This window comes from Cavia porcellus, unplaced genomic scaffold (genome assembly GCF_034190915.1).
Source record: "Cavia porcellus strain 051 isolate PalLab524CR breed Dunkin Hartley unplaced genomic scaffold, mCavPor4.1 scaffold_25, whole genome shotgun sequence".
Lineage (NCBI taxonomy): Eukaryota > Metazoa > Chordata > Mammalia > Rodentia > Caviidae > Cavia > Cavia porcellus.
This window is the reverse complement of record NW_026947508.1, coordinates 7,061,694-7,086,523: the sequence shown is the minus strand read 5'-3', so window position 1 is coordinate 7,086,523 and position 24,830 is coordinate 7,061,694. Positions and strand designations below refer to the sequence as shown.

The 24,830-nt window shown below is 54.9% G+C and overlaps 2 protein-coding genes across 3 annotated transcripts; one reads left to right on the top strand and one right to left on the bottom strand.

The window, feature by feature from the left end:
- Positions 1-3,414: 3,414 nt before the first annotated feature.
- On the bottom strand, positions 3,415-14,269 carry Agtrap (angiotensin II receptor associated protein). 2 transcript variants are annotated; one of them, XM_003471424.5, is made up of 5 exons: positions 14,095-14,269; positions 8,032-8,066; positions 6,594-6,699; positions 5,738-5,933; positions 3,415-5,053 (listed from the first exon to the last, which is right to left on the bottom strand). In XM_003471424.5, exons 1-5 carry the CDS (start codon positions 14,119-14,121, stop codon positions 4,938-4,940), a joined length of 480 nt encoding a protein of 159 aa, XP_003471472.1. In that variant the 5' UTR covers positions 14,122-14,269; the 3' UTR covers positions 3,415-4,937. The 2 variants fall into 2 exon arrangements, with proteins under 2 accessions (XP_003471472.1, XP_063091594.1); XM_063235524.1 differs by having other exon boundaries at positions 6,594-6,784; positions 14,095-14,200.
- A 3,921-nt stretch (positions 14,270-18,190) lies between these two features.
- Positions 18,191-20,867, top strand: LOC100724384 (transcription intermediary factor 1-beta-like). Its single transcript, XM_063235523.1, has one exon. It carries the CDS (start codon positions 18,218-18,220, stop codon positions 20,702-20,704), a length of 2,487 nt encoding a protein of 828 aa, XP_063091593.1. The 5' UTR covers positions 18,191-18,217; the 3' UTR covers positions 20,705-20,867.
- Positions 20,868-24,830: the final 3,963 nt, after the last annotated feature.

The window sequence follows — 24,830 nt, the reverse complement described above, 5'->3', positions numbered from 1 at the left end:
ACACCAGCTTGCTGGTCCCACCCCCCTGACCTGGCTGCCTTTCCTGAGGGACCTCACTCACTCTCCCCCCACTCCTCACTCTGCTCCAAACAGCCAGCATCCTGGCTATGTCTCCCCACACATGCTCCCACCCCAGGCCCTTTGCACTTGCTGTGCCTCTGCCTTGGTACTCTGTCCCATCTCCTCCTACCTATCAGTCCCACCTCAAAGTGCAGTCTTTAGCAGGCGTTCTGTCATCTGGCCTGCAGGTCGACCCCAAGACTCAGTACCCCACTGTCAGAAAAGACTCAAAGCTGTCACCTCCCTCCCACTTTCTTGCCAAAGTTGAGCAGAGGCAGCTCAAGCCCTTCCCACACAGCGCCTGGGCTCACTGTCGCCTGCTCCTCAGCCTTCCTGCCAGCCACCCTCCGGCTCCACTGAACGTCACTGGACCTCCCACCCCTTCCCCCCAGAACAGCTTGCGACTGTTTCCTGCCCTCCTGGGCCTCCCTCTGGACCTGCCTTCGAGTGCTTCAGTTTTCCTCCCGTACTTCTCGCCCAGGTGGGGCTGACCTAGAAGGGGACCTCGGCAGGGGACCGCTAACGACCCCAGGAGGTACTGGCCCCGCCCACCCGCGCCCGGCCCCGCCCCTCCCCTCCCCCAGCCCTTCCTAGGCTGGAGGTTGGATCTCGGTCCCCTGACACCAAGGGTTGGCCGCTGGATCGCCGGGTCCTCTGCACCAGGTTCAGATCCAGAGCTTGTGCGCGTCTGGTTCTAAACCCTCCCCCCCCTTTTTTTTGTACTGGGGATCGAACTCACAGCCTGGTGCTCGCCAGGTGGGCGCCGTGCGGCTGAGCTGTGTCCCCGGCCTACGCGTCTGGTTTGGAGGCGCCTGGCCAGGAACAAATTTACTGCGTCTTCTCCGGGCCTCAGGACCCTCCCTTTGGGAGCGGACCCTGCCCACGCCTCGCGGTGCTGTCAGTGTGGCCTAACGCTTTACTCAAGGCTGCAAACCTGCAGCATTTGAGCCCTGCCCTGCTCCTGGCTCCGTCTCCCTTCCCCCGTCCCCGCTCCCCGCTCTCTCTTCTCTCGGAGATTGAACCCAGGACCTTCACACATCCACATTTTAAGAAATTTTTTTTTATCTAATGCCGTACGATTTCCGAGGACGGCCTGTTTTGTTAACTTTACCTTTTTTCATTTATGAGAGAGATCCGTCTCTCTCTCTCTTTTTTTTTGTGGTACACAGGATCGAACTCACGCCTGTGCACTTTGCAAGCGCTTATGCAGCTGAGCTAAATCCCTGGCCCCCACCTTTTAAATTTTGTTTGTTTTGTTTTTGGTCTTTTTGAGACAGTCTTTTTTTTTTTTTTTTTTTTTTTGTCTTTTTCGTTTTTATTGGTACCAGGGATCGAACTCACAACTGCCTGCTTGCAAGGCAGGCGCTTATGCTGCTGAGCTAAATCTCCAGCCCCTAGACAGTCTTGCTGTTGCAATTCAGACTGACCTTGAACTCACTTTGTAGCCCAAGCTGGTCTCAAACTCACAACAATCCTCCTGCCTCAACTTGCAGAGTGCTGAGATTACAGGAGTGCACCACCATGCCCAGCTCCCACATTTTTCAGTGGGTACCTGAGATAGTTTTATGTATTTAACAAAGGTTAAGGTTAGTTCAGCATTTCTCTCCTTTCTGACAAAAAAAAAGGGTTCAGAACACTTTGGCCTTGTTCAGCTCCTCCTGATCTGGGTGCTATCATCAGTGTGCTGGAGGCTAAACCACACACTTAGGGTTTCTTTAATGCATCTCAGTCCTCCGCCTGGAACATCTTCCTTCTGGGCCTGTGAAAGACATCAGTTTTTAACCTTGTACCAGGGAGCCTTAGGAGGCACAGTACGCTGTGGGTGGGACCAGCGCTCATACATCCTGGGTAGTTAATGGATAGAATATTGGAGGGAGTTCGAAATAGATTTTTAGGGGCTGGGGATTTAGCTCAGCGGCATAAACACCTGCCTTGCAAGCAGGTGGTCATGATTTCGATCCCCAGTACTGAAAAAAAAAAAGAAATAGATTTCTAAAACTGCTAGGCTCTAAGTTCCCTTCAAGCTCCAAGCTTCTGTCTCAAGGATGATGATGTCTTTAGGATAACCCGTGGGCTCTGCAGAGGGTCCCTGGACTTACAGGTGTGCACGCTACAACCAAGCACCCAGACACCTGACATCCCGGAGCCCTGGGGATATGGGACAAAGAGTGGACTTTACTTCCAGACCTATTTGAGTCTTTTCAGTGTAGATTTGATAGAACTGGTAACAGGAGAACAGATGGTTGGATGGGTCAACTGGACCCCGTATTTCAGTCTCTCTGAAGCCTGATGTGTTCCTCACATGGGCATACAGACTCTGTAGGCCTCTTTGTGCCCAGAATCTATAACAAAAATGGCCTTGAGAGGCCCGGGGTTGTACATCAGCCGCATAGCACCTGCCTGGCTGGGGCAAGGTCATGAATTTGATCTCTGGTACTAAAACCCAAAGAAACTGACTTGAGTGTGGGTCCTTCTCCCCAGGGCCACAAACCTCCTCTCTCAAGGCTGCTGCAGTCCTGGACTTGGCCTATGGCCTTCTGATCTGACCCTTGAGGACAAACCCTGCATGGTCCACCAACAGCCTGCTGTGAGGGTCACTGGGGGCTGCTTGTCACATCCAGGGAGCAGTGCAGATTCCAACAGGGCAGCTCTGCTCACGGAACTGCTTGATGGATGGGTCCCACACTGGAGACAGAGGCTCCTAGCGGTGAGGCAGTGTCCAGCTGTCCCTAACTGCAGCCTCCTGGCCTCTACGCCCAGGGGCTATGTCCCTTCCCCAGGCTCTTCTATCAGCCTCTGCCTTCCTGATAAGGTGACTCCAAGGGTCCCACTTTGTCCCCAGGCCCTTGCCTGATACCTGCCAGCTACTCAGCCTCATCTGATTGACAGATGGCTACAGGAGAAGGTGGGGCTGCACCCCTAGGAAGCCCAGGCAGGGGGGCGAGGGGACAGAGGGACAATGGCCAATGGGCCAGTCAGCCCTTGTGGGGTGGACCTTAGCCCTGGGACCCAAGGAGGAGGTTAAGGACAGGAGGCAGCTGTGGGGCCCCAGCACATCCCCACCGGCTCAGGGAGCAATGCCACTGTGAGAGCAATGCTATGTTTGGGGATCGATCCCAGCCAGGTCCACCTGATCCTGAACCTGCCTCACCTCTGAGTAGTGAGAGCCTTTTCTAGGAGACAGGGAAGGAGCACGGCTCCCAACAGCACAGCAAGACTCAAACACGAAGCCAGGTTACCTTGTTACTGGGAATGGGGTCCAAACCCAGCCAAGTCCTAAAGCCACGAGGACCTGGCGACACACCCTATACTTTCCGTGTTTGAGGACAGATCACAGACGACACACACAGCCCGTAGCACAGAGTAGGCAGCATTTATTGCAAAACAGATTTTCAGAGGGAGCAAGAATGCACTTCCGAACCGGAAGCTGGGCAGGCGCTGACAGAGGCCTCAGGTTCGCACCCAAAAGACTGTGTCTTTCAAGGAATATGTTTTCCTTTTTCCTGAGGTCACTGTTCTTGTGCAAATAAAACGGGCTGTGTTCACCTAATTCAGACGAGGTCGTCCCTGGGTACTCCAGCAGGTGGCTCCACTTAGTTGGAGACCCTGAGATTCTTCTAACCCCTCAACCATGGTCTGGACTTTACATGGGGCCTGGACCTTAGTGGCGCATCAGAAGGGGCTCTGTCCTTTTTTTTTTTTTTTTTTGTCTTTTTCCTTTTTATCGGTACCGGGGATCGAACTCACGACTGCCTGCTTCCAAGGCAGGCGCTTATGCCGCTGAGCTAAACCCCCAGCCCCGGGGCTCTGTCCTTTAAAGCTAAAGCTGAAAATCGTAAGATCACATGGATTTTTTTTTTTTGGTTTGTTTTTAAGACAGGGTCTTGCTGTACAGTTAAGGCTGGCCTTGAGCTCAGTATGTACCTCAGGCTGGTTTTGAACTTGCAGATCCTCCTGCCTCAGCCTTCCAAATGCTGGGATTACAGGCGTGTGACACCATGCCCAGCTTCCTTTGGGTCTTATCTATAGCTAATGATCAAGAAAGTCAAGGAGAGAAAACATCAGGGCTTGGCTTTGCAACCGGGGCCTGTCTCCTGCCTGCTAATGACAGCTCTGTGCCTAAGGAGCTGAGTCAGAGGGCGGACGCACATGGGCCACACTGACCATGCCATCCTCTGCTGGGCACCGGTGACAAGGCAGGCCCAGAGGGAGCCCCTGCTTTCTGTGGCCACATCAGACTCACCCGGCAGTTTGGATGGTCGGGGCTGCTCCTGGGGACTCAGAAGACAAATGGTCCCAGGAATGGCCAACTAGGCATCCACCCAGCTGGAATATAAAACATGGCTCAGAACACAGTCCAGTCCCAGAATCCACGAACTTTAATGCCATGGTACCAAGACTGGCAGCCACAGGCCGTGGCAGGTCCCCTGGAGTCCAGGCCCAGGCCCCAGGCCCCGAGTGGCCAGGCAGTGAGAAGCATGGGGACCTTACTCCCATGCCAGCTGCTCGAGGAGCTGGGCATGACCTGCAGCTCTCAGAGCTTGGGGGCAGGTCCAGGAAGTAGTCATCCTAGCCACCCCTGGCCATGCTCAACTGGGCCTGAGGCCTGCACAGTGCAATTTTGGGGTGGGAGGTAACAAAAAAGATCCAGGATGAGGGCCAGTGGGGTGCTTTGGAGGGACAGCAGGCCTCAGAGAGTGAGGACAGACGACTTTGTGGGACTGGGCGGCCATGGCCCCTCAGACAAGACTCAGCAACCCCAACCCTTGAAATGGGGAAAGATAACTCATTTTAGGTCCAGTAAAAGGTGTGTCCCCAGGACCTCCCAGACACCAGGCCTGTGATGTGGCCAAGGGGGCCAGGGCAGGAGGCTGGCTTCAGTATCCTCTGGCGTCCGGGCCCCTGGGCTCGAAGCCGGAGACAGGTTCTGCGGGCTCCGCCGTGGAGTCGATCGTCTGGTAGGCACTGCGCTCCTGAGAAGGCCCGAGGAAGTCTGGGAGTCGGGGGTGGGGTGGGTAGGAAGAAGTGGGAAATGTGGGGTGAGGGCTGGGCACATTCGACTCAGCCCCAGCAGACCCGGCCTCCGCCCCCCTGCATCGTCCGGCAGTCCTCCTGTGTCCCTGAGGTACAGCTGCTTTTGCTGTCCCCACTTTACAGGTGAGGAAGGCAAGGGCTGAGGACCCTGGGACTCACAACACCAGTGTCCCAACCTCCATCCCTATGGTGTGTCTCACTCCTGTCACCCCCTCTATGCCTCTGCGCAGGGACCCCAAACAAGACCCCAGAGGCTGCGGGCCTCAATTTCCTCATAAGACAGGTCCGGCGGCGCTGAGGATGGTGCTTACAGGCCGCTCTGCCCTTGCTCTGGGCTCCTCCAGGCTGTCACAGCCCCCCGCTAGGCCTGTCTCCCCGGAAGTGAAAGGTCCATACCCACCTCCTTGCATGCCCAGGGTGAGACAGGAAATGTCCAGGAGGGAGGGACTCAAGGGCCAGGCTCAGGAGGGGACAGAGGGCAGAAGCTGTCCTGGAGCCCGTGGGAACTGATCACACCGGAGCCACACTGGAAAGGTCACACCAGACCCGAGGACCAGAGGACCACTGCACCCATGTCACACTCCCACCTGAGCCTTGAGCCCTGGTGGTGGGGGAGCCAGGAGTGGGGAGCTGGGGGCCTCACCAGAGTGGAAGTGGAGCTCGCCCCCACGCTCCCGGTACATGTGGTGCACGAGGAAGCAGGAGAGGGGCTTGAGCAGCAGGCTGAGGATGGCCATGCCGGCGCTGAAGCGGCCCGTGGCGGAGACCACGTTCCATTGGTAGAAGATGCTGATGTGGATGATGTCCAGCAAGATGGTGGCCAGCAAGCCCCCCAGAAACTGCAAGACCCCGTGCTGTGAGTTTTTGGGCAGTGATACCCCATCCCACTCTGGGGGATCACCACCCGACACACCCGCATCCTTAGGGCTTGCTGGGTGGGGAGGGGCTGCAGGGCTATCAGTGGGGTACCGGGGCCAAGGCCTGTTTCCCTGAGTGTACCCCATCTGCCTGCTGTCACCCAGGGGCTAGGACTTGGTTCCAGAATCTCCATGTGCTAAGGTCCCCTGGGGTTCATCCGATCTGTCTCCACCACAAGGAAATCCCCTTTTCTGCCCCGCCCAGCAGCAGCTTCCTGGCAAGAGGAGCTCGTGCTGGCTGCGGGGAGCCCCATGGGTAGTACCAACTCAGATTTCTTGAAGCAGTGGGGCTCCCGCTTGGCTAAGTCTCCCGTCACACCCTCTACTCTCTAAAAGAGAGGCCCTGGTGCGGGTCAGACCCCTGTGGGAAGTGGTCAGTCTGGGCACTGTTGGGGCCCCGTTTAACACCTGCTGGACTTGGGGAAGGCAATAGATGGGGGTTCTCTAAGCCAGGGGCCCAGCAACCTGACACATCCACGGGATGCCATAGAAGATTCCCGAAGATGGAAGTGTGGGGGGCACAGGGAGGAGAGAGACAACGGGGGCAGAGCCGTGACCACAGCTCACCCCGGGCCCGCTCACCATGCTTATTGCGTCGACCGAGTCCCGCTGCGCCACGGCCCACACGCCCAAGGCCAGGATGGTGAAGTTGGCCCAGGAATAGGGGCCCCCAAAGACAATGCTGCCCCTGCAGGAAGCAGCAGCAACCACCATCAGTGAAGCGGCCACCAACTGGCAGGTCACCTCCCTCTGGCTGCAGGTCTCAGGTCTCTCTGAGGACAGAACATAGTCTGGGAGGCCACTGGGCTGGGGAGGTGGCAAATCCCCCTGGCTCCACCTCCCAATTCTTTTGCCTGAGCAGCGGACACAGCCACCCCATAGTTCTCCTTGCTGCTACTCCTGCCCCCTACAGGCTGCTCCAGGAATAGCAGTGTATAAACCTGAGGCTCCTGCCCGTCCACCAGTTCTCTGACAGACTTTAATAATCTACACTCTCTGGGGGATCCAGCTGATGTAACCCCACTCCTGCTTACCTCCCAGCCACTGCCCAGTGTGCTCTGCTCTGAATGCTTGGCCTTTTGTTCTCTTTAGCCTCGGCTCAAATATAACTCAAACCCCTTCTCTCGGAGACCCAGGTTAAGTGTGGCTTCCCTGATCACAGCCCTTTGGCTGGCACTGACCTCCCCTCCTGGTAATCCCGAGACCCGGCCTGCTTTGCCTTCAGGGTGCCACTGTAGGCTGTGGTTGCTGGTTAGTGCGACGGAAATGAAAGTTAACAGCTGCACGACCCTACGCGCTTAGAATTCACTCATTCATGTTCCTTTCTGTTAACGGGGACTCCAGGAAGGAGGCTCAGAGGTCCAGGTGGGCAGTAACCTGCCCCAAATCACACAGTTCTGTGACAGGGCTGGCAGTCACAATCTGGCCAGGCAGCTTTTTGTTTTACTTTGTTTTGTTGTTTTTTACTTTTTGCAGCACCGGGGACAGGATCCAGTGCCTTGGGCAAGTCCCGGACCCCCAAACCCTTGACTACTTTACTCCCGCTATGTGTGCTTAGCTTCACAGCTGTAATATGCAAGAGACCCTAGGGGCAGTCACTGTAGCCTAATTAATCTCTAAATCCACTGCCCATCTTTTGATCTTAAAGGGGTTGGGCCTGAGAAATCTGTATTTTAATCCTGCTGTTACAGCAGTTAATATGTCCAAAGTGCTTCAAAATCTGCAGAAGGCACACAGGTCTGGCACACAGGTCCAGCCCTGGTCTGGCAGAGAGTTCTCCCCAGAAGTGCCACAGACACAACACAAGGGAATGCACCTCCAAGCCTCGCCTCCCGGAGCCTGGGACTCATGGTGCCAATCCCTTGGTAGATGGGATCCAGTCCTGACAGGCAGAGGGGCTGGCCCAAAATGGCCCAGCTAGAACACAGCAGGGCAGTGCTGACCAGGCTAGCCCAGATTGAGCAAGGCTGGCTCTGGGGACACGGCCCAGAGCTGGGGTACGTGTGTGTGCAGTACTCACCAGGTTGTCAGCAGCCAGTGAACCAGGAGAATCACCTGCGATACAAAGAGACAGTTCTGTCAATGTGACCCTGGTGGTGGTGGTTTTAAAGCCAAAAAATACAGGTCACCCCTCCCTGCGTGGCACCTGCAGGGGCCTCTAAGTCTCTCAGAGAAAGCAAGGGCCTGCGGTGGTGGAGGAGGTGGGGGACGCGTGGGCCACGCGGGGCTGCCACTTTCCCTCCCGCCCTGATCCAAGGCCCTTTGGGGGATCTGCTCTGGAATCTGGGAAACGGAAGCGTGGAGGACACTTGGGTTAAGACTGGGACACTGGAGCTGGGGCACTGTGGGCAATGGAAGGAAGGCAGGTACAGTGGCCAGGGGGACAGTGAGGAGGGAGCCAGGGTTTCAGGCCAGGGCTGTGAGGGTCCCCAGGCTTTTCTGCGGGGCAACATCTTGGCCTGCCTTCTGTGCAGCAAAAAGAAATCCTCCTGGGCGTCTCTTCAATACTGCGTGCCTTCACTGCCCTCTGCACTCTTAGGGGTTTGCAGGATGGGGTGACAGGCGAGGAGCGGTCACTGTGCACCTACTATGTGTATGCCAGGCCCTGGGCACACTGAGGCCCCCGCATGGCCACACACTTCTACCACTCCCATTTTACAGATGAGCGGGAAATAAAGTTGATGCACATTCCACAGACAGTGAAAGGGAAAACTAGAATTCAAAGTCATATCTAATTCCCAAGCCTGGGCCCCTGGCCTGTACCCAGGAGGCTCAGCCTCCAGCCCAGGAAAAGCATGATACGCGTTTTCTCCTGGGCCAGCCAGGGACTAATGGCAGCTTTAGCTATGAACCACGACTCTCCACTTGGCCTGCAGCTGTCCAGTCGGTAACGGAAAGCAGAATGAAGCATGATCTTCATTTTGTGTCCTTACTACGGTAAACCTTGGGTCAAATCTTCCTCAGCTCTGCTAACCACTCGGGGAGCACCTGAAAGGTGGGGATCAGCCCTGACTCCAATAATCTCACCTCCTTCAAGATCGAAGACTCCTGGACAGCCAGGGAATTTCTAGGCACATCCAACCACACCCCCTCTGACTGCTGCCCTCAGCAAGGGTGCCCTGGAGGGGCAGGGCCCCATCTGACGGGGCCTTTTCACACAAAGGATCCTTCCCTGGGAGTAAGGACACCCCTCAGCCACAGGATGCCAGAGCCAGGCCACCAGGACCTCACCCACCAGCTGATCCCAAAAAAGCTGGGGAGTCTGAACCCCTGCATCAGAGTGTGCCCCTTTTCCTATCTGCCCTCTACCTTTCCAAATGACTCTCTTCACCCTGAGGATTTGGGCTTTAGTTTAAGTTTTCATTATTAGAAAAGCAAGGACCTGAAGCTGGCCACGGACAGCTCCATGTCCACAAGAAATTCCTCTTCCAGGGGTGGGAGATTGGGCAGATCCCAGAAACAGCTGGGCATGGTGGTACATGCCTGTAATCCCAGCACTCAGGACAGGAGGCAGGAGGCAGGAGGCTTGTTTGGAGTTTGAGATCAGCCTGGGCTACAAAGTAAACTCATGGCCAGCCTGAACCGCAGAGTCAAAACTTGTCTTAAAATGACAAAAAAAAAAAAAAAAAAAAAAAAAAAAAAATCCCAGAAACCCCCAAGTGTCCAACTCTACGGGGCTTCCTGGGCCCTGAACAGGGAAGGTCTGTGTGCCTGGCACCCAGCAGCCCTTTGCTATCATTTATTACGGAGCACAGAGCTCCACGCTGAGTGTTTTCTATATTCAAACATGCATCATCCAGACAGTTCTCTGAGGTGGTGTTATACCCACTTTACAGCCTGGAAAACTGAGACTCAGATCGGCCGCTGGTCAGAGGCAAAGCCAGGATTCAAACCTAGGCTGGGTTGTTTGGCCACAGGCCTCCTCCCACTGTAAAGATAGGGAAACTGAGGCAAGGAGAGGCTTAGTCTCCCATGGGTTTCTTTTCCTAGGGGTGTATGAGAAATGACTGAAGGGGTGCTGAGTTTTTTTCAGTCCTTACTGTTTTCCATAGCATCATGGGTACCTGAGCTCCAAGGAGTGTAGATGGAGCTGCCACTTCAGGTTTGCGGGATGGACACTCCCGGGACACCTCCTAGTGGGGCCCATTGAGACCCCCATCCTGCTGGAAAGGGACCTCACTGTGTGTGGGGGGGGAGCGGGGGTGACACCTGTCACCTCTAAGAGGTGACAGGCCGAGATGAAGGGGGTAAGCAGGGTGCTACCCAGGACAGGAAGCAGAGACAGACTCCGTGGCAGATGGGAGCATGGAACGTTCTAGAGACTAGAGCAGCCCACAAGGCTGCAGCGGAAGAACACAGGGGAGGGGAGGAGGATGGGACAGGAAGCCGGGCCATCAGGTCTTTATCTTAAGAGTAACTAACCACAGCCCCTGGGTCTACACTGGTGGCCCTGGGAGCTCACTGCACTGTGAGAAGCTCACACCACCCATTCTGCTGGAAAACCCACACGGGCGCTTCCCAAGTTGGTGCCTTTTGGAGAGACAGTGTCACTTCCAGCTCTGGCCTCCTCTACCCAGGCTGTGCACACACTAGGTCTGCACCAACAGCCTTTCCTGGCCTGCAAGTCCTGGCCAATCCACATTCATCCACTGAATTTTGAGATTTATCACTGATATTTCCTAAATCAGAGAGGAAACCCAAGCCATGTTTGAATTAAAACAGAGCCGGGCGTGGTGGCTCACGCCTGTAATCCCAGCACTTGGGAGGCTGAGGTGGGGGGATCATTGTGAGTTTGAGACCAGCCTGGGCTACAAAGTGAGCTCAAGGCCAGCCTGAACTGCATAGCGAGACCCCGTCTCAAAAAAGACAAAAAAAAAAAAAAAAAAAAAAAAAAAAAAGGAATTAAAACAAAAAAACAAAGCCAGATGTGGTGACACAAACCTGTAATTCCAGCACCCCCAGAGGCTGAGGCAGGAGGATCTCTGAGTTTGAGATCAGCCTCAGCTACAAGCAAGGCCAGCCTAAACTTCATAGTAAGACTGTTTCAAAAACACAAAACAAAACAAAACAAAAAACATGGATGACTACCCTTCACCTGCCTCAGCCCATCTTTGCAAAGGAGGGTAACCTCTCTCCAAGCCAGTTCCGTACAAACGTCTGGGCACTTGAAGGGAAAGGACTTAAACCCTGTTTGCCACTACAAGTCCAGCAGGAGCCCCATGCCATTCCTAGATGGATCAAAGGTGAACCCTCAGATCATCACCTGTTCAGTGCCACTGTGTGGAGACCTCCCCAGGACACTGAGAGGTGAGGCAGGGCCATGCGTGGTGAACCCTGGGGTCTCTTGGTCTCTTCAGGCTCTATGACCTTCGGGGCTAGTTATTCCACACAGCTAACCGAGCTAGAAATATTCTGGGCAGTCAAACAGGACTGGGCCCTCCAGGCAATCAGTGCAGAGGGTGAGGACACATCAAAAGCTGGCTGGAGGCAGTGGAAAATTAAAGTCACAAGGCCAATTTACATACTTCCCTAAAGCAGTTTGAGATTATTGGTTCTGGTCTTTTGAGATTTGCCATAAAAACAAACCATTATCTCCTTAAGGGTGGGCCATCCTCTCCCACCCACTGAGACTCCAGATTATTGTCCAGGATTAATGATGTCATCTAATGGCCTTGCTACTATTGGCCAGTGTTAGCCCAGTGGCTATACTTGTGATTTTATTGGTTGATTATTATTTGACCCCGCCCATTGTACCACTAGTGATTTTACTCTATGAAACTTTCTCAGAGAAGTGAGCTCATTGGCACTCTGGGCCCCTCCTGTCTCTCAGGAGCTATTCCCACTCGCCAATAAATTTTCTTTCTTTTTTTGGGGTGGGGCGGGGCAGGGTCCTGCACCATAGAGGTGGCTTGCAGGACAGAGTGGTCCTCACATCCCTCGTGCTTTGCAGCCTTTGACTTCCCCATCCCGAACTCTAGCCCAGCCCTTCCTAGGTGTGGCACAGCACATGCACAACTAGCTTGCTCAGTCTGGCCTTTGTGCAAAGGGCCTGGGCAGCTGAGCCTGCACTCCTCCTGGCTGAGGTGGCCAAGGTAGGACTCAGCCATTGCCCAAGGACTGGCAGAGGGTGAGTGGGGGTGAAGCCCGAGTGGGAGGGGGACCCAGCTGCTCTTTAGATGCTTGTGAGCAGGCGCTGAGTCAGCAGCCGCATCCACAGTCCATTCTGTGACCACATCAGGTCACCAAGCATTCCTTTGCACCCCAATACTGCCGGAGGCATCAGGCAAGCCTCCTGCTAACATGAAGTCCAAATTCACCTGGATTCCCTGTGTGTCATCTGGCAACTCCGGCCACTCAGCCTCCAGCACTCGGGCATCTGACAGTGACTGGGACGCGGGTGGATGTGGGACTTTACAGCCCTAGAGTTCTTTCTGAGCCCTGTAAACCCCTAACACCGGAGGCTGAGATCAGCCCCCACTAACCTGGTCCCGGGAAACCCCACAGCACTGGTGTTGGATCCCTGTGGATTCAAACCCTGACTCCGCCACTGGCCGGGCCCTCGGTAACCTGCTTGCCTGTCTCTGTAAAGAGACAGGGTTCCCAGTGGGGCTGTGATTCGGTCAGTGACCTGACACTGCTCAGGCCTCCTACACAGGTGCCACCCCCTTCTCCCCCCAGTGCCCGTAACTCTGCCCCTTGGTCTTCTCTCGGCATCTAGTTTAGGCAAATCCCTAGTGGCTCAAATCCTTTCCTTCTTAGGCTTGAGCTACCTGAACCAGTAATTTTTTTTCCCCCTTTAACATTACTTGGGACTGAATGCAGGGCCCTTGCATTGAGCCATATCCCAGCCTAATTTTAATGTTTTTTTTTTTTTCTTTTTTGAGACAAGGTTTCATTATGTAGCCCAGGCCTGCCTTGAATTTGAAGTGTGATCTTCCTGCCCAGCCTCAGATCACACGCATGTGCCACCATATCTAGCGAGTTATTTTTTTGAGCCAGTGTCTCCCCAAATCACTTAACTGCCCAGACACGGCTCAAACTTGCAATCATCCTGTCTCAGCCTCCCAGACCGCAGCGATTACAGGACCAGCTGTCCAAAACAAACTTCTCCTCATGCTCATTCGGTGGCCGGGTCATCGCTCCCCAGTTGCTGACCAACGCCTCAGGAAGGCAAGTGGGGTGATTAAGACAGGAAACCCGCCTTGCGCAAGCTGCAGCCCAGGCCCCAGGCCGTGTGTAGCAACTCATTTAAGCATCAGGCTGATGATTCCGCCAAATCACTCAAGAGGAAAAGGGTGGACAATCTTTTTTTTTTTTTTTTAAGACAGGGTCTCCTATGTAGTGCAGGCTGGCCCCGAACTCCCCAGCGCTGGGATAACAGGCGTGCGCCACCACGTTAGGCTAGATAAGAGTCTTAAAGGAGCCGCACCAAGACCCGAAATGATTAGCTGAACCCAAGGTCCACACCCTCCCCCGCCAAAGAGAAGTCTCCAGCCCCTCGGGTGCAAAAACAACGATACAGGGACCGAGCTGGGCGCCGGGCCAGAAGTGTAGACAGCCCTGGAAGCCCGCAGCGTGAGGACAAAGTCGGGCTTTCTGCTTTTAAGTAACGTCTGCCGCATTCGCGCTTTTCCCCAATGCACTCGGACACCGGACTCGTGCACTGCGTGCCACCCAGTGTTGGCGAACACGCGATTTTCTCAATCCGTCTAAACTCAAGGTGGAAGCCCCATCCCGTGTGGACTCCCGGGAAAGGCCTGGCCCCGCCGCTGGGAGAGGTGGGTGGGGAGGAGACCTGCCCGCCCCGCCCTCCCCTCCTCTCCCCTCCCCTCCCCCGCCTCGAGGTGTGGGCCAGCGCAGTCCTAGGGTGCTCCAGCTGCCAGGGCGCGCACGGCTGGGTGTGTCCACGCTGGGTCTTCCCTGCCGGGCCACGCCAGGCCTGGCTCGCGCGCACCCCCCCCACCTCCTCCACACCTGGGGAGCTTCCCCCCCCCCCCGCTTTCCCAGATCTCTGCCCTCCCACCTTCTTCTAAGAGACAGAGCCCAGCGCCCTCCCCCGATGACCTCCGTCCCGCCCCGCCACCTTGAGGTTCACGGCCGGAAGCTCCATCCCGACCCCTGCGGAGGGCACCGGCGCAACCGCCGCAGAGACCTCGGGGATCCAAACTCGGGGAACAAACTTGCTCGCCCCGCCTCGCCCGCTGTCCCGCCGCGCAGGCTCCAACGCCTGCTGGGCTCTGCGCCAGGTGACTCGGGCGAGCACGTGACCGCCGTGGGGTTGCTAGGAGACGGCGTCCTGTTGCGCGGGCCTTCTGCTGGGCTCAGGCTGCCGCCAGCCGCCAGCCGCCAGACAGTATCCCCCAGGGGTGGCAGGCAAAAGGTCAGAATTTCTTTCTGTGCTGCGCTAGTACTCTAGATGGTGGGCTGGCGCAACCCCCTGGCACCCAGGGAAGCTGGTACCCACTGAGTATTAACTGCTAGGGTGGCAATAGCTGGGGTCCCCAAGGCCACCCTTCCTCCCCATGTAAACAGGGTTACTTAGGTTACTGATGGGCTGCTGATGAGGGTAAATGAATTAGATCACATTGTTAACGAAAAAATTACTTCCGGGGCTGGGGATTTAGCTCGGCAGCATAAGCGCCTGCTTTGCAAGCACGTGGTCGTGAGTTCGATCCCCGGTACCAATTTAAAAAAAAATTATTTTCACACTTGGTAAAGTCCTAAGGTGGAGATTCCAGAATCCATTTGCAAGCCGCACCTGATGGGTACCCCTGTGATGTCACTACTGGGGAAGCCAAGGCAGAGAATCACTGAGATTTTGAGGCCATCCTGGATTCATACTCTTATGTGACAAAAACAAGACAACCACTAGCTGAGCGTGATGGCCCGTCCCTGTAATGCCAGCCCTCTGGTGATGAGGCAGGACAGTCACAAATTCCAGGCCAGCCTGAGCAATCTGGGGACACAGAGAAGACCCTGCTTCAAAATAAAAACCAAAGACTCCAGATGTAATTCAACACAAAGACCCTGAGGTCAAGTCTCAGGGTACAGCAAAATAAAATAAACACTAACAAATTTTAAAAATTTTTAAATGGCTGGAATATGGCTCAGTGGTAGGGCACTGGCTTGGCATGCTGGAAGCCCTGGGCTCAATTTAAGCATTGCAAGAAAAAGAAAGGACACCACAGCACCCACCAGAAAGGTGGTCAAGGAGGGAGTGTCAATGTAACATGCTCAGGGCAGTGCCTGGCAAGCCTTTGGTAGGTGGGCAATACACACCAGCTGTTACCGCCAGGAGCCAATGGTTGGAGCCCAGTTAAGTTACCATACCAACAGTGTTACAAAATTCTAGCTGCAAAACCAGCAGGAATTCCTCCCTGCACAAACTTCAGCTGTCTGGGAATTTGGTGAGGACTCTTGCAGGGAATATCTGGGTGGTTTCTAGGTGGGTGGAACTCATGAACTGAGATAATATCCAGGCCCAGAGCTTTCCCTGCTGTTTCTGGATGAGGAGGGCAGTTTTTTTGCGGGGGCTGCAGGGATCTTAGGCCTAATGGGAAGCCCTATATCCAAGCCTAGCCCTCCAGCCTAGGGTAACATGCAGCTGGTGAGCTGCAGGACCTCCATGTGGCTACATCTGATTTGCTTTAGGATTGGCTTCCAATTGCTATTAGAAATTAGTAATCATGGGCCAGGGATTTAGTTCAGTGTCATAAGCACCCATCTGGCAAGTGTGAGGTCATGAGTTTGATCCCTGGTACCAAAAAAAAAAAAAAAGAAGAAGAACCTATGAAAGCACTTAGCAGTCACTGTTTTCAGGTACTATTTTTCTTTAGCTTATATATAAAGATTTAAAAATGTGTATTTTAAAGGAGTATCATGTGACATTTTGATACATACATAGATTGGGTAATGTTTAAATCAGTTTGAGCTGGGAGTGGTGGCATACACCGGTGATTCCCACACTCAGGAGGCTGAGGCAGGAGAATTGTCATGAGTTCAAAGCCAGCTTGAGCCACATAGCAAAGCCTTGTCTCACATAAAACAAAACAGGGTACATTTAATTTGTTTGTTTGTTTTGTTTTGGGGGATAGAATTTTACCATCTAGTTCAGGGTGACCCTGAATCGATGGTGTTCCCCTGATCAGCCTTCTGAGTGTGGCATTACAGTGTAAGCCATCATACCCAGCCAAAAATGGATCCTGCTTTTCAGGGATGGGTACAGTTCAGTGGTGCAATGCTTACATAGCACGCTTTTAAGTCCTAGTTCCATTCTCAGCAAAAAAAAAAAAAAGTACTCAGAGAGGTCCCACCCAGGGCCAAGGGGCAGAGGGGCAGGAAGCCTCCACAGAGAGGACAGGAAGGCTGGACAGGCCTTTGCCCAATCACATTTCTATAAGGTTATTGGTTTCCAGGAACCCAACTCTAAAATCAGCCAGTTTTCCCAAGCTTGTTGGGTCCTCATTTATTGTTTTAAAATTTTTTATAAAGTTTTTATCAGTACCAGGGATCCAAACGCACGACTGCCTGCTTACAACGCAGGCGCTTATGCAGCTGAGCTAAATCCCCAGCCCCGTTGGGTCTTCATTTCTGCAGGCTCTTGTCACATGGAACATAATTTTAAAAATCTCTTATGCCTTGCTGCTCTTGCTGATCTGTCTTTTCTTGTAACAGTGTTCACCATGCCCTTGAGGAAGGTGAGGAACAGAATCTCACCTTCCTGGTGGAATGAAAGACAAACCTCCAGGTGTTGCAGGAAATTCCCCAGCCAAGCCAAGCCAAACCAAACCAAACCAAACCAACAGAAAGGCTCTTTGCACTGGGGAGATAAGAAGACAGCATTTAATCTTTACACAGGTGGATTGTTGGGAGTTCACTCCCAACCAGTAGACTGACTATTGCAGGGATGATTCTTCCCAAGCAACAGTCCAGAATCACTAAGGAGTTTAGTCCATATAGCATTAGAAGTGGGAGGTACAAAGCAAGTGACCAGATGTTACATACGCTGAATAGAAACATTGCAGGAACTGGGGGAATGACTTACTTAAGGACATTACCATAATATAAGACTTGTTCAGGAGGAAGAGTCTTGACTGAATGAGAGTGATTAAGGACATTACCATAATATAAGGATGTTTGGAGAGAGGGCTTGTACTGAATGTGCAGAGGTCAGCCCAAGGTGCCTTAAGCTATAAGCAACAGCTGTGACATTGTCAGGGTCACCTGAATGTACCATAGACAGCAGAACGAAACTTGGTCAGAGTCCTCTAGAAATATCTATAAATTTACCATATTATGAATGTGTCTCTACATTACACTTTTGCCCCAACACAGGGAATCCTTTTACGGCAGACCCTGTGAAACACAGGAGAGACTGAAATGGGGACTGAGCTTGAGAGGCTTGCTCCAGGGCACCTCACCACGGGGTCGCAAGCTGGGTTGAGACCAGGTCCTCTGGCTCTGGGCTTGGAGCACCCAGCCCAGGCTGGGGGACAAGGCAGGTATGGAGAGTGACCCAGCCACTCACACACTGACAATGTATTCATCCTAGCCAGCTGGACAAGGCGGGGGACAGGGCACAGCGCACTGCGAGCCAGCTGGGAGCAGGCCGGGGAAAGTGCAGTAGAACAAAGGGACATGCAACTGTCTTCTCAAAGGGACCAGTTTCTGCCTAGACCCTGGTGAATCACCCCCATATTCCACGAGGCTTCTGAGTTCTGTCTTTAATGTGTGTATCAGCAATTCCCCTGCCTCAGCCTCCCTGAGTGTTGAGATTATAGGTATGCACCATCATACCCAGCTGTGAACGCATGGAATTCAGGTTTAAATTGTTCACGTTTCCCGAACATCTTGTGTCTAAGCCAAATTTGACTTTTGTATTTTCAACGAAGAAATTAACCTGTAGAATCTAGATTTAGCTGCCAGCGGAAGCGCGGTAGGGGCGGTTCTGCCCCCAGGGCGATCTCTGGAATATTTGAGCAGGCGCCAGACCAGCGTTGTGCAGCCAGCAAGAGCTTCTGCGCCTGTGCGGTGAGCCCCCCGCCCCTCCCCTCACCCGGGCGCCCCTTCGGCGGCAGCACTCTTGCGCCTGCGCCGCGAGTTCCGCGCCCCTCCTCCCCTGGGCGTCTGGGGCGACGAGCGCTTCTGCGCCTGCGTGGCCGGTCCTTCGCCCCTCCTCCTCTCTCGGCGCCGTCGTCGGCGTGAAAATGGCGGCATCTATGGCGGCGGCGGCCTCTGCCACCTCGGGTAGCGCGAGCTCCGGGGAGGGCTCAGCCGGTGGCGAGAATCGCGCGGCCGCCTCCTCGGCTGCAGCCTCAGCCTCGTCGCCCACGGCGGGCGGCGGCGAGGCCCTGGAGCTGCTGGAACGCTGTGGAGCGTGCCGGGAGCGTCTGCGTCCAGAGCGCGAGCCGCGCCTGCTGCCTTGCCTGCACTCGGCCTGCAGCGCCTGCCTCGCGCCCTCCGCGGCCAACAGCACCGGGGACGGTGGCCCGGCAGGCGACGGCGCGGTGGTGGATTGCCCCGTGTGCAAACAGCAGTGCTGCTTCAAAGACATCGTGGAGAACTACTTTGTCCGCGACAGTGGCAACAAGGCCGCCTCAGACGCCCAGGAGGCGAATCAGTGCTGCACTAGTTGCGAAGATAACGCGCCAGCCACCAGCTATTGCGTGGAGTGTTCCGAGCCACTGTGCGAGACCTGCGTGGAAGCTCACCAGCGGGTGAAGTACACCAAGGACCACACGGTGCGTCCCACCGGGCCGGCCAAGTCCCGGGATGGAGAACGCACAGTCTACTGTAATGTGCACAAGCGGGAACCTCTCGTGCTGTTCTGCGAGAGCTGCGACACCCTTACTTGTCGGGATTGCCAGCTCAGCGCCCACAAGGACCATCAGTACCAGTTCCTGGAAGATGCCGTGAGGGACCAGCGCAAGCTCCTGGCCGCACTGGTGAAACGCCTTGGAGACAAACATGCCACGCTGCAGAAGAGCACCAAGGAGGTTCGAAGCTCCATCCGCCAGGTGTCCGATGTGCAGAAACGAGTGCAGGTGGATGTTAAGATGGCCATCTTGCAGATCATGAAGGAGCTGAACAAGCGGGGCCGCGTGCTGGTCAGCGATGCGCAGAAGTTGACGGAGGGGCAGCAGGAACGCCTGGAACGGCAGCACTGGTCCATGACCAAGATCCAGAAGCACCAGGAACACATCTTGCGCTTTGCCTCTTGGGCTCTAGAGAGTGATAACAACACAGCTCTGCTGCTGTCTAAGAAGCTCATCTACTTCCAGCTGCAGCGAGCCCTCAAGATGATCGTGGAACCCGTGGAGCCCCACGGGGAGATGAAGTTCCAGTGGGACCTCAGTGCCTGGACCAAGAGTGCGGAGGCCTTCGGTAAGATTGTCGCTGAGCGTCCTGGTACTAACTCCACGGGCCCTGCACCCATGGCTCCCCCGAGAGCCCTGGGACCCCTGAGCAAGCAGAGTTCTAGCAGTAGCCAGCCCATGGAAGTCCAGGAAGGTTATGGCTGTGAATCAGATGACCCCTACTCCAGTGCAGAGCCCCATGTGTCGGGCATGAAGCGATCCTCCTCTGGTGAGGGCGAGGTGAGTGGCCGCATGCGCAAGGTGCCACGGGTGAGCCTCGAACGCCTGGACCTGGACCTTACAGCCGACAGCCAGCCACCAGTCTTCAAGGTCTTTCCAGGCACCACCACTGAGGACTACAACCTCATTGTTATTGAGCGTGGTGGTGCTGCTGCCGCAGCTGCTGGTCAACCTGGGACTGCACCCCCTGGAGCAGCCGGCGCTCCACCCCTTCCCAGCATGGCCATTGTGAAGGAGGAGGAGATGGAGGCTGCCATTGGAGCTCCTCCTGCTGCTGCCGTCGCCCCAGCCGCCATGGAAGGCCCTGAGACCAAGCCTGTGCTCATGGCTCTGGCTGAAGGCCCTGCCGCAGAGGGCCCCCGCCTGGCTTCACCTAGTGGCAGCACTAGCTCAGGCCTGGAGGTGGTGGCTCCCGAGGGTAGCACAGCACCAGGTGGTGACCCAGGCACCTTGGATGACAGCGCCACCATCTGCCGTGTCTGCCAAAAGCCAGGTGACCTGGTCATGTGCAACCAGTGCGAGTTTTGCTTCCACCTGGACTGCCACCTGCCCGCCCTGCAGGATGTGCCAGGGGAGGAGTGGAGCTGCTCGCTCTGCCACGTGCCCCCTGAGCTAAAGGAGGAGGATGGCACCCTCAGCATGGATGGCGCAGACAGCACCGGCATAGTGGCCAAGCTCTCGCCCATCAACCAGCAGAAATGCGAACGCGTCCTGCTGGCCCTCTTCTGCCACGAACCGTGCCGCCCCCTGCACCAGCTGGCCACCGACTCTCCCTTCTCCATGGAGCAGCCAGGCGGCACCCTGGACTTGACCCTGATCCGTGCCCGCCTCCAGGAAAAGTTGTCACCCCCTTACAGCTCCCCCCAGGAGTTTGCTGAGGATGTGGGCCGCATGTTCAAGCAGTTTAACAAGCTGACTGAGGACAAGGCGGATGTGCAGTCTATCATCGGTCTTCAGCGCTTCTTCGAGTCACGCCTGAACGAGGCCTTTGGCGACACCAAGTTCTCTGCTGTCCTGGTGGAGCCCCCGCCACTGAGCCTGCCCGGCGCTGGTCCTAGTTCCCAGGAGCTGTCTGGTGGTCCTAGTGATGGTCCCTAAGGCTGAGGCTCTTATAGCCAGCCTGGCCTGTTTCTGATCTGTATCCTGTCACCCCCATCCCTAGCCCCCTGGTGGCCTGACTCCCACTCCCTGGTGCCCCCTTCCCCCAGTACTTCATGAAATGGTTTTTACTTCTGTGGATTTAATAAAAATGTCACCAGTTTCTTAGGCTTGGCTACTTGAGGGTGTGGTTCTGGGGGCCTGGTATCTTTTTATTTAAAAAGTGGGTTCATTTAGCAGATAGTTACTGAACACCTTACTTGGGTAAACATCCAGGAGTAGAAGAGTTGATCGGATGGTGGGTGTGTGTGTGTCTTTTAAGGGTTCACACTGTTGTGCTTTTTTGTAGCACTTGTACGTAATCAGTATCTGGACATTGCCTGGTTTATTTATCATTGCTCCCATCCCCCCCGGAGTGCCCTAATGCCAGGAGGGTCTGCATTCAGAGCAGCCAGCCTGTGCTGGCACATAGGTGCTCAGGGAATGAACTAACGTGCACCAACTGACCAACGCCCGTGCCACTGCCTCCTGCCACACACAGCACCTGCCCCCTGGTGCCAAGCTTTGGTTGATGGCTGAGAAAAGCCTATTGGAAGGTGGGATGGTGTCCAGCTGTTTGTCCTGGTGAAGCTGGGCAGACTGACCACTGGGCAGGGTGTTGTGCTGGGGATGCAAGGCCTGGGTTCCTCCTGCTTCCTTACACTCTGCCTTGGGGTATCTCCATCCTTGGGTTTGGAACATACTTGGGTTTTTTTCTGCATCTAGAAAATGGGGCCTAGGTAGCCTTGGTACCATGCAAGGCTGGAGAAGGGCACAAATATGAACAGGCTTTGTGCTGGGTGTGGTGCATGGCTCTTTCCAGTTGTCCATCTGAGGCGGTGGATAGCATTTCCATGTAGGTCCCAGCTGCTTCCTTTCTAATGTCAAATCAGCCCAGAAGCAGGAGAGCGGTGAGAGACCCCAAGCCCTGCCCACTGGTGCCACTAGCCTAGGAGCAAGAGGGGCCTTTCCCAGGCAGCACCCCAGCAGGCCTGGGAGGGGAGCAGTGGCCCTCTCCTGCCATTAGCATGGGGACACCCTGGCTGCCAGTTCTTGCCTGCAGTTGGGCAGGGGTAGGGAGGGGCTGGGCACTGGAGTAGCCTCACTCTTGCCAGGGGTCAGCTGTCAGCAGCAGATGGGGGGTGGGTATGGAGGGAGAAGGGACCAAATACAAGCCTGGCAGATTGGGAGACAGTGCAAGCCTCCCACATCATCTGTCTTTTTTTTGATACAGGGCCTTACTTTGTGGTTGAGCTGGCCTGTGGCAATCCTTCTGCCTCTCAAGTGCTGGGATTACAGGTGCGTGCCACCACACTTGGCCCCTGTTCTTGTTTTTAGTTTTTACTTTGTATTTTGAGTCACAGTCTATAGAACACTAAATTGCTGGGCTTAAAAAACTTGGGATCCTCTTGCTTCAGCCTCCCAGAGCACTTGATTGTGGGAAGGTGCCACCATAGCCAGCTTCCTCCCTTGTCCTGCCCAGTCTCTGGTGCAGACAGCATTATGACTTGTCAGGCAAACTGGCCATGTCCACGCCACCACTCAGGTCCACCGTGGAGCCAGCCCAGGGTGGAATGTGGGTCTGCAGGGGGTTGGTGTGGCACTTCTCCATCCTCTTCGTGTGTTTCCTGAAGGTCCCTGACATTGCTGGGGGTAGGACAGCCTCTTCTCCAGGGGAGACTTTTGGTTTTGTGACTAGTCAAAACTCTGTGTGTGTGTATAGGATTCTTCAGAGTGTTGTTCCAAAGACACAATTTTTTACTCTTTTCTTGAGACAGGGTCTCACTACGTAGTGCAGGCTGACCTCAAACTCACTTGTGTAGCCCAGGCTGGCCCTGAACTCAACAGTCCTCCTGCCTCAGCCTTCTGAGTGCTAGGATTACAGGCATGAGCCACCATGCCAGGCCAAAGAGAGTTTCCTAGTAGCATTGTCGCTGACATTTATTGACCCCAACCAGGCTCCACGAATCTCCTTTAAAGCATTAGAAATAAGTGCTGATGTTCCTACGGCCTTTCCCTCATGAAGCTCCTATGCCAACTACTGCTGCATGATGCCGCCCGACAAAAACCTTACCAAAGCCTCACATAAAGTGCACCTGTCTGTCCAGGGACCTTGTGCTCAAGCCCAGCATTGGAGAAACCATAAATTGGAACCCACTGTAACCACTACAGAAATCAGAATGGCGAGTTCCTAAAAAACTAACCAGAACCAGTTCTTCAACCCAGCTGTTGCCTTGCGAGGTATCTTCGTGGGAGAGTGAAAGCTGTCTTGTTACAGGCGTGCACAGACACCCATGTTCGTGGCGGCCCAGCTCAGGAGAGCTAAATGTCAAACACTCGGGAATTGTGATACTTACTACTGCCATCCAAAAGGATAAACGAGCCATTTGCAGGACAATGGGGAGACCTAGACCATGACCTTAAGCGAGACACATCAGACTGCAAGCTTAAACAGTGCCCGATTTCCCTTGTATGCGAAACCCAAGGTATAAATAAAGAGCGAAATTAAAAATAGATCATGGGAAACAGGGAGATAGGTTGCAAATGGGAAAGGGACCAAGAAATGGAGGGAAGGGGCGGGGAGGGAGGAAAGGGGACATGAACTAAGGTGTGGGGATGGGGATTTAGCTCAGCGGCATAAGTGCCTGCCTTGCGAGGAGGTGGTCATGAGTTCGACCCCCGGTACCGATAAAAAGGAAGAAAGACAAAAAAAAAAAAAAAAAAAACCTAAGGTGTGCTCCTTACACGCACCAACTCCCACGGTGAATGTAATCATTGTGTACTGCAAATGTGCCAATAAAAATCAGAAAACACCCTGTGGGACTTTGGTGATGAGGAAAAGGCAGACAAAGGATTCGCCAGTGCCCTGTCCTAAAGAAAGCAGACAGCAGAGGTTGCTCCCCAAGAGGAAGTCCGCCCCCTCTCCCCCCCGCCTGCTCTCTGCCTCTGTTCTGTGGTGTTTGCTTCAAACCTTTACGCCTGCAACAGCGATCCTTTTCAATCATGTGCCGGTGCCTATGGGAGCCCGTGGGTGTGGGTGTGGGTGTGGGTGCATGTGCTTCGTGGTCCTCAGACCCTCAGCTGGGGCGGCCCACAACTGCATTCCAGCCCCGGGGCCCCGCCAGCCACGGGCGGGCCCTCCCAGCATGCGCCTCGCTCCTCCCCCTCCCCCATCCCATCCTGGCTCAGCCTGCCCTCCGGCACCCACCCTCCCCCTCTGTTGGCCCTCCCAGGTTTCTACCAGGGTGGTGCTGGAATTCCAAGGGAGGCCTTTGAAGGTTCTGCCCACGCCCAGCCTGTCCAGACTCAGGTGCACAAACAAGGCCGGTGTGGCTGCGGGCTCTGCGGCCCGGAGATGCCTATCTGCCCTGGGCTTATCTAGGTGTCGGCTTTCACTGCCCATGGCTCCGGATGGATCAGTTTTCTCTCATGGGGTAGTAATGGAGCCTGAGTCTGGCCTGGTGCTGCAGGAGAGATAAGAACAAGGAAATGGAAGGTGGAGTGGACAGTGACAGGGCCTCCTCTGCTCCAGCTGGCTGGGGGGCCCTGGGAGAGTCCCCTGGCCCTCCTCTCCCAGGACCCCAGGACCCCCAGGACAGTTCAGGCCCTTGGTTCTGGTGCATCTCTGCTGGCCCTGACAGCAGCCATGGTGGTCCTGGATGGGTTGCATGGCTCCTAGACTGTGGTCAGTGACCTCTCCTACTAGGTGCTTAGTAAGTACCATTTGAGAGTCAACACAGTGTCATGGAGGAAGAACTAGGTTTGGGAGGCAGACAGACTTGGGCGGGGCCTCTGGGTCAGGCACCAGCTAGCTTAGCACCACTTCAGGCAAGTGGCCTTAACGGTCAGGCCGAAGAGCAAAACCGGAGGAGAAATCTGGCTTCAAGATTGTAACAGTGCTGGACATGGTGGCACATACCTGTAATCCCTGCACTTGGGAGGCTGAGGCAGGAGAATTACCTGGAGTTCAAGGTCAGCCTGGGCTACATAGTGAGTTCAAGGCCAACCTGAACTACATAGTGAGAACCCGTCTCAAAAGCCAAACAAAAAAATAAAAAATAGACCTGGAGATTTAGCTCAGCAGTGT

Coding starts and splice junctions, on each gene's coding strand:
- Agtrap (XM_003471424.5), bottom strand. CDS start 14,121: ATGGAGCTTCCGGCCGTGAACCTCAAG. Junction 6,700..8,031: donor CACTGGCTGCTGACAACCTG/GTGAGTACTGCA, acceptor TGCTTCCTGCAG/GGGCAGCATTGTCTTTGGGG. Junction 5,054..5,737: donor CGAGCTCCACTTCCACTCTG/GTGAGGCCCCCA, acceptor CCCGACTCCCAG/ACTTCCTCGGGCCTTCTCAG.
- LOC100724384 (XM_063235523.1), top strand. CDS start 18,218: ATGGCGGCATCTATGGCGGCGGCGGCCTCTGCCACCTCGGGTAGCGCG.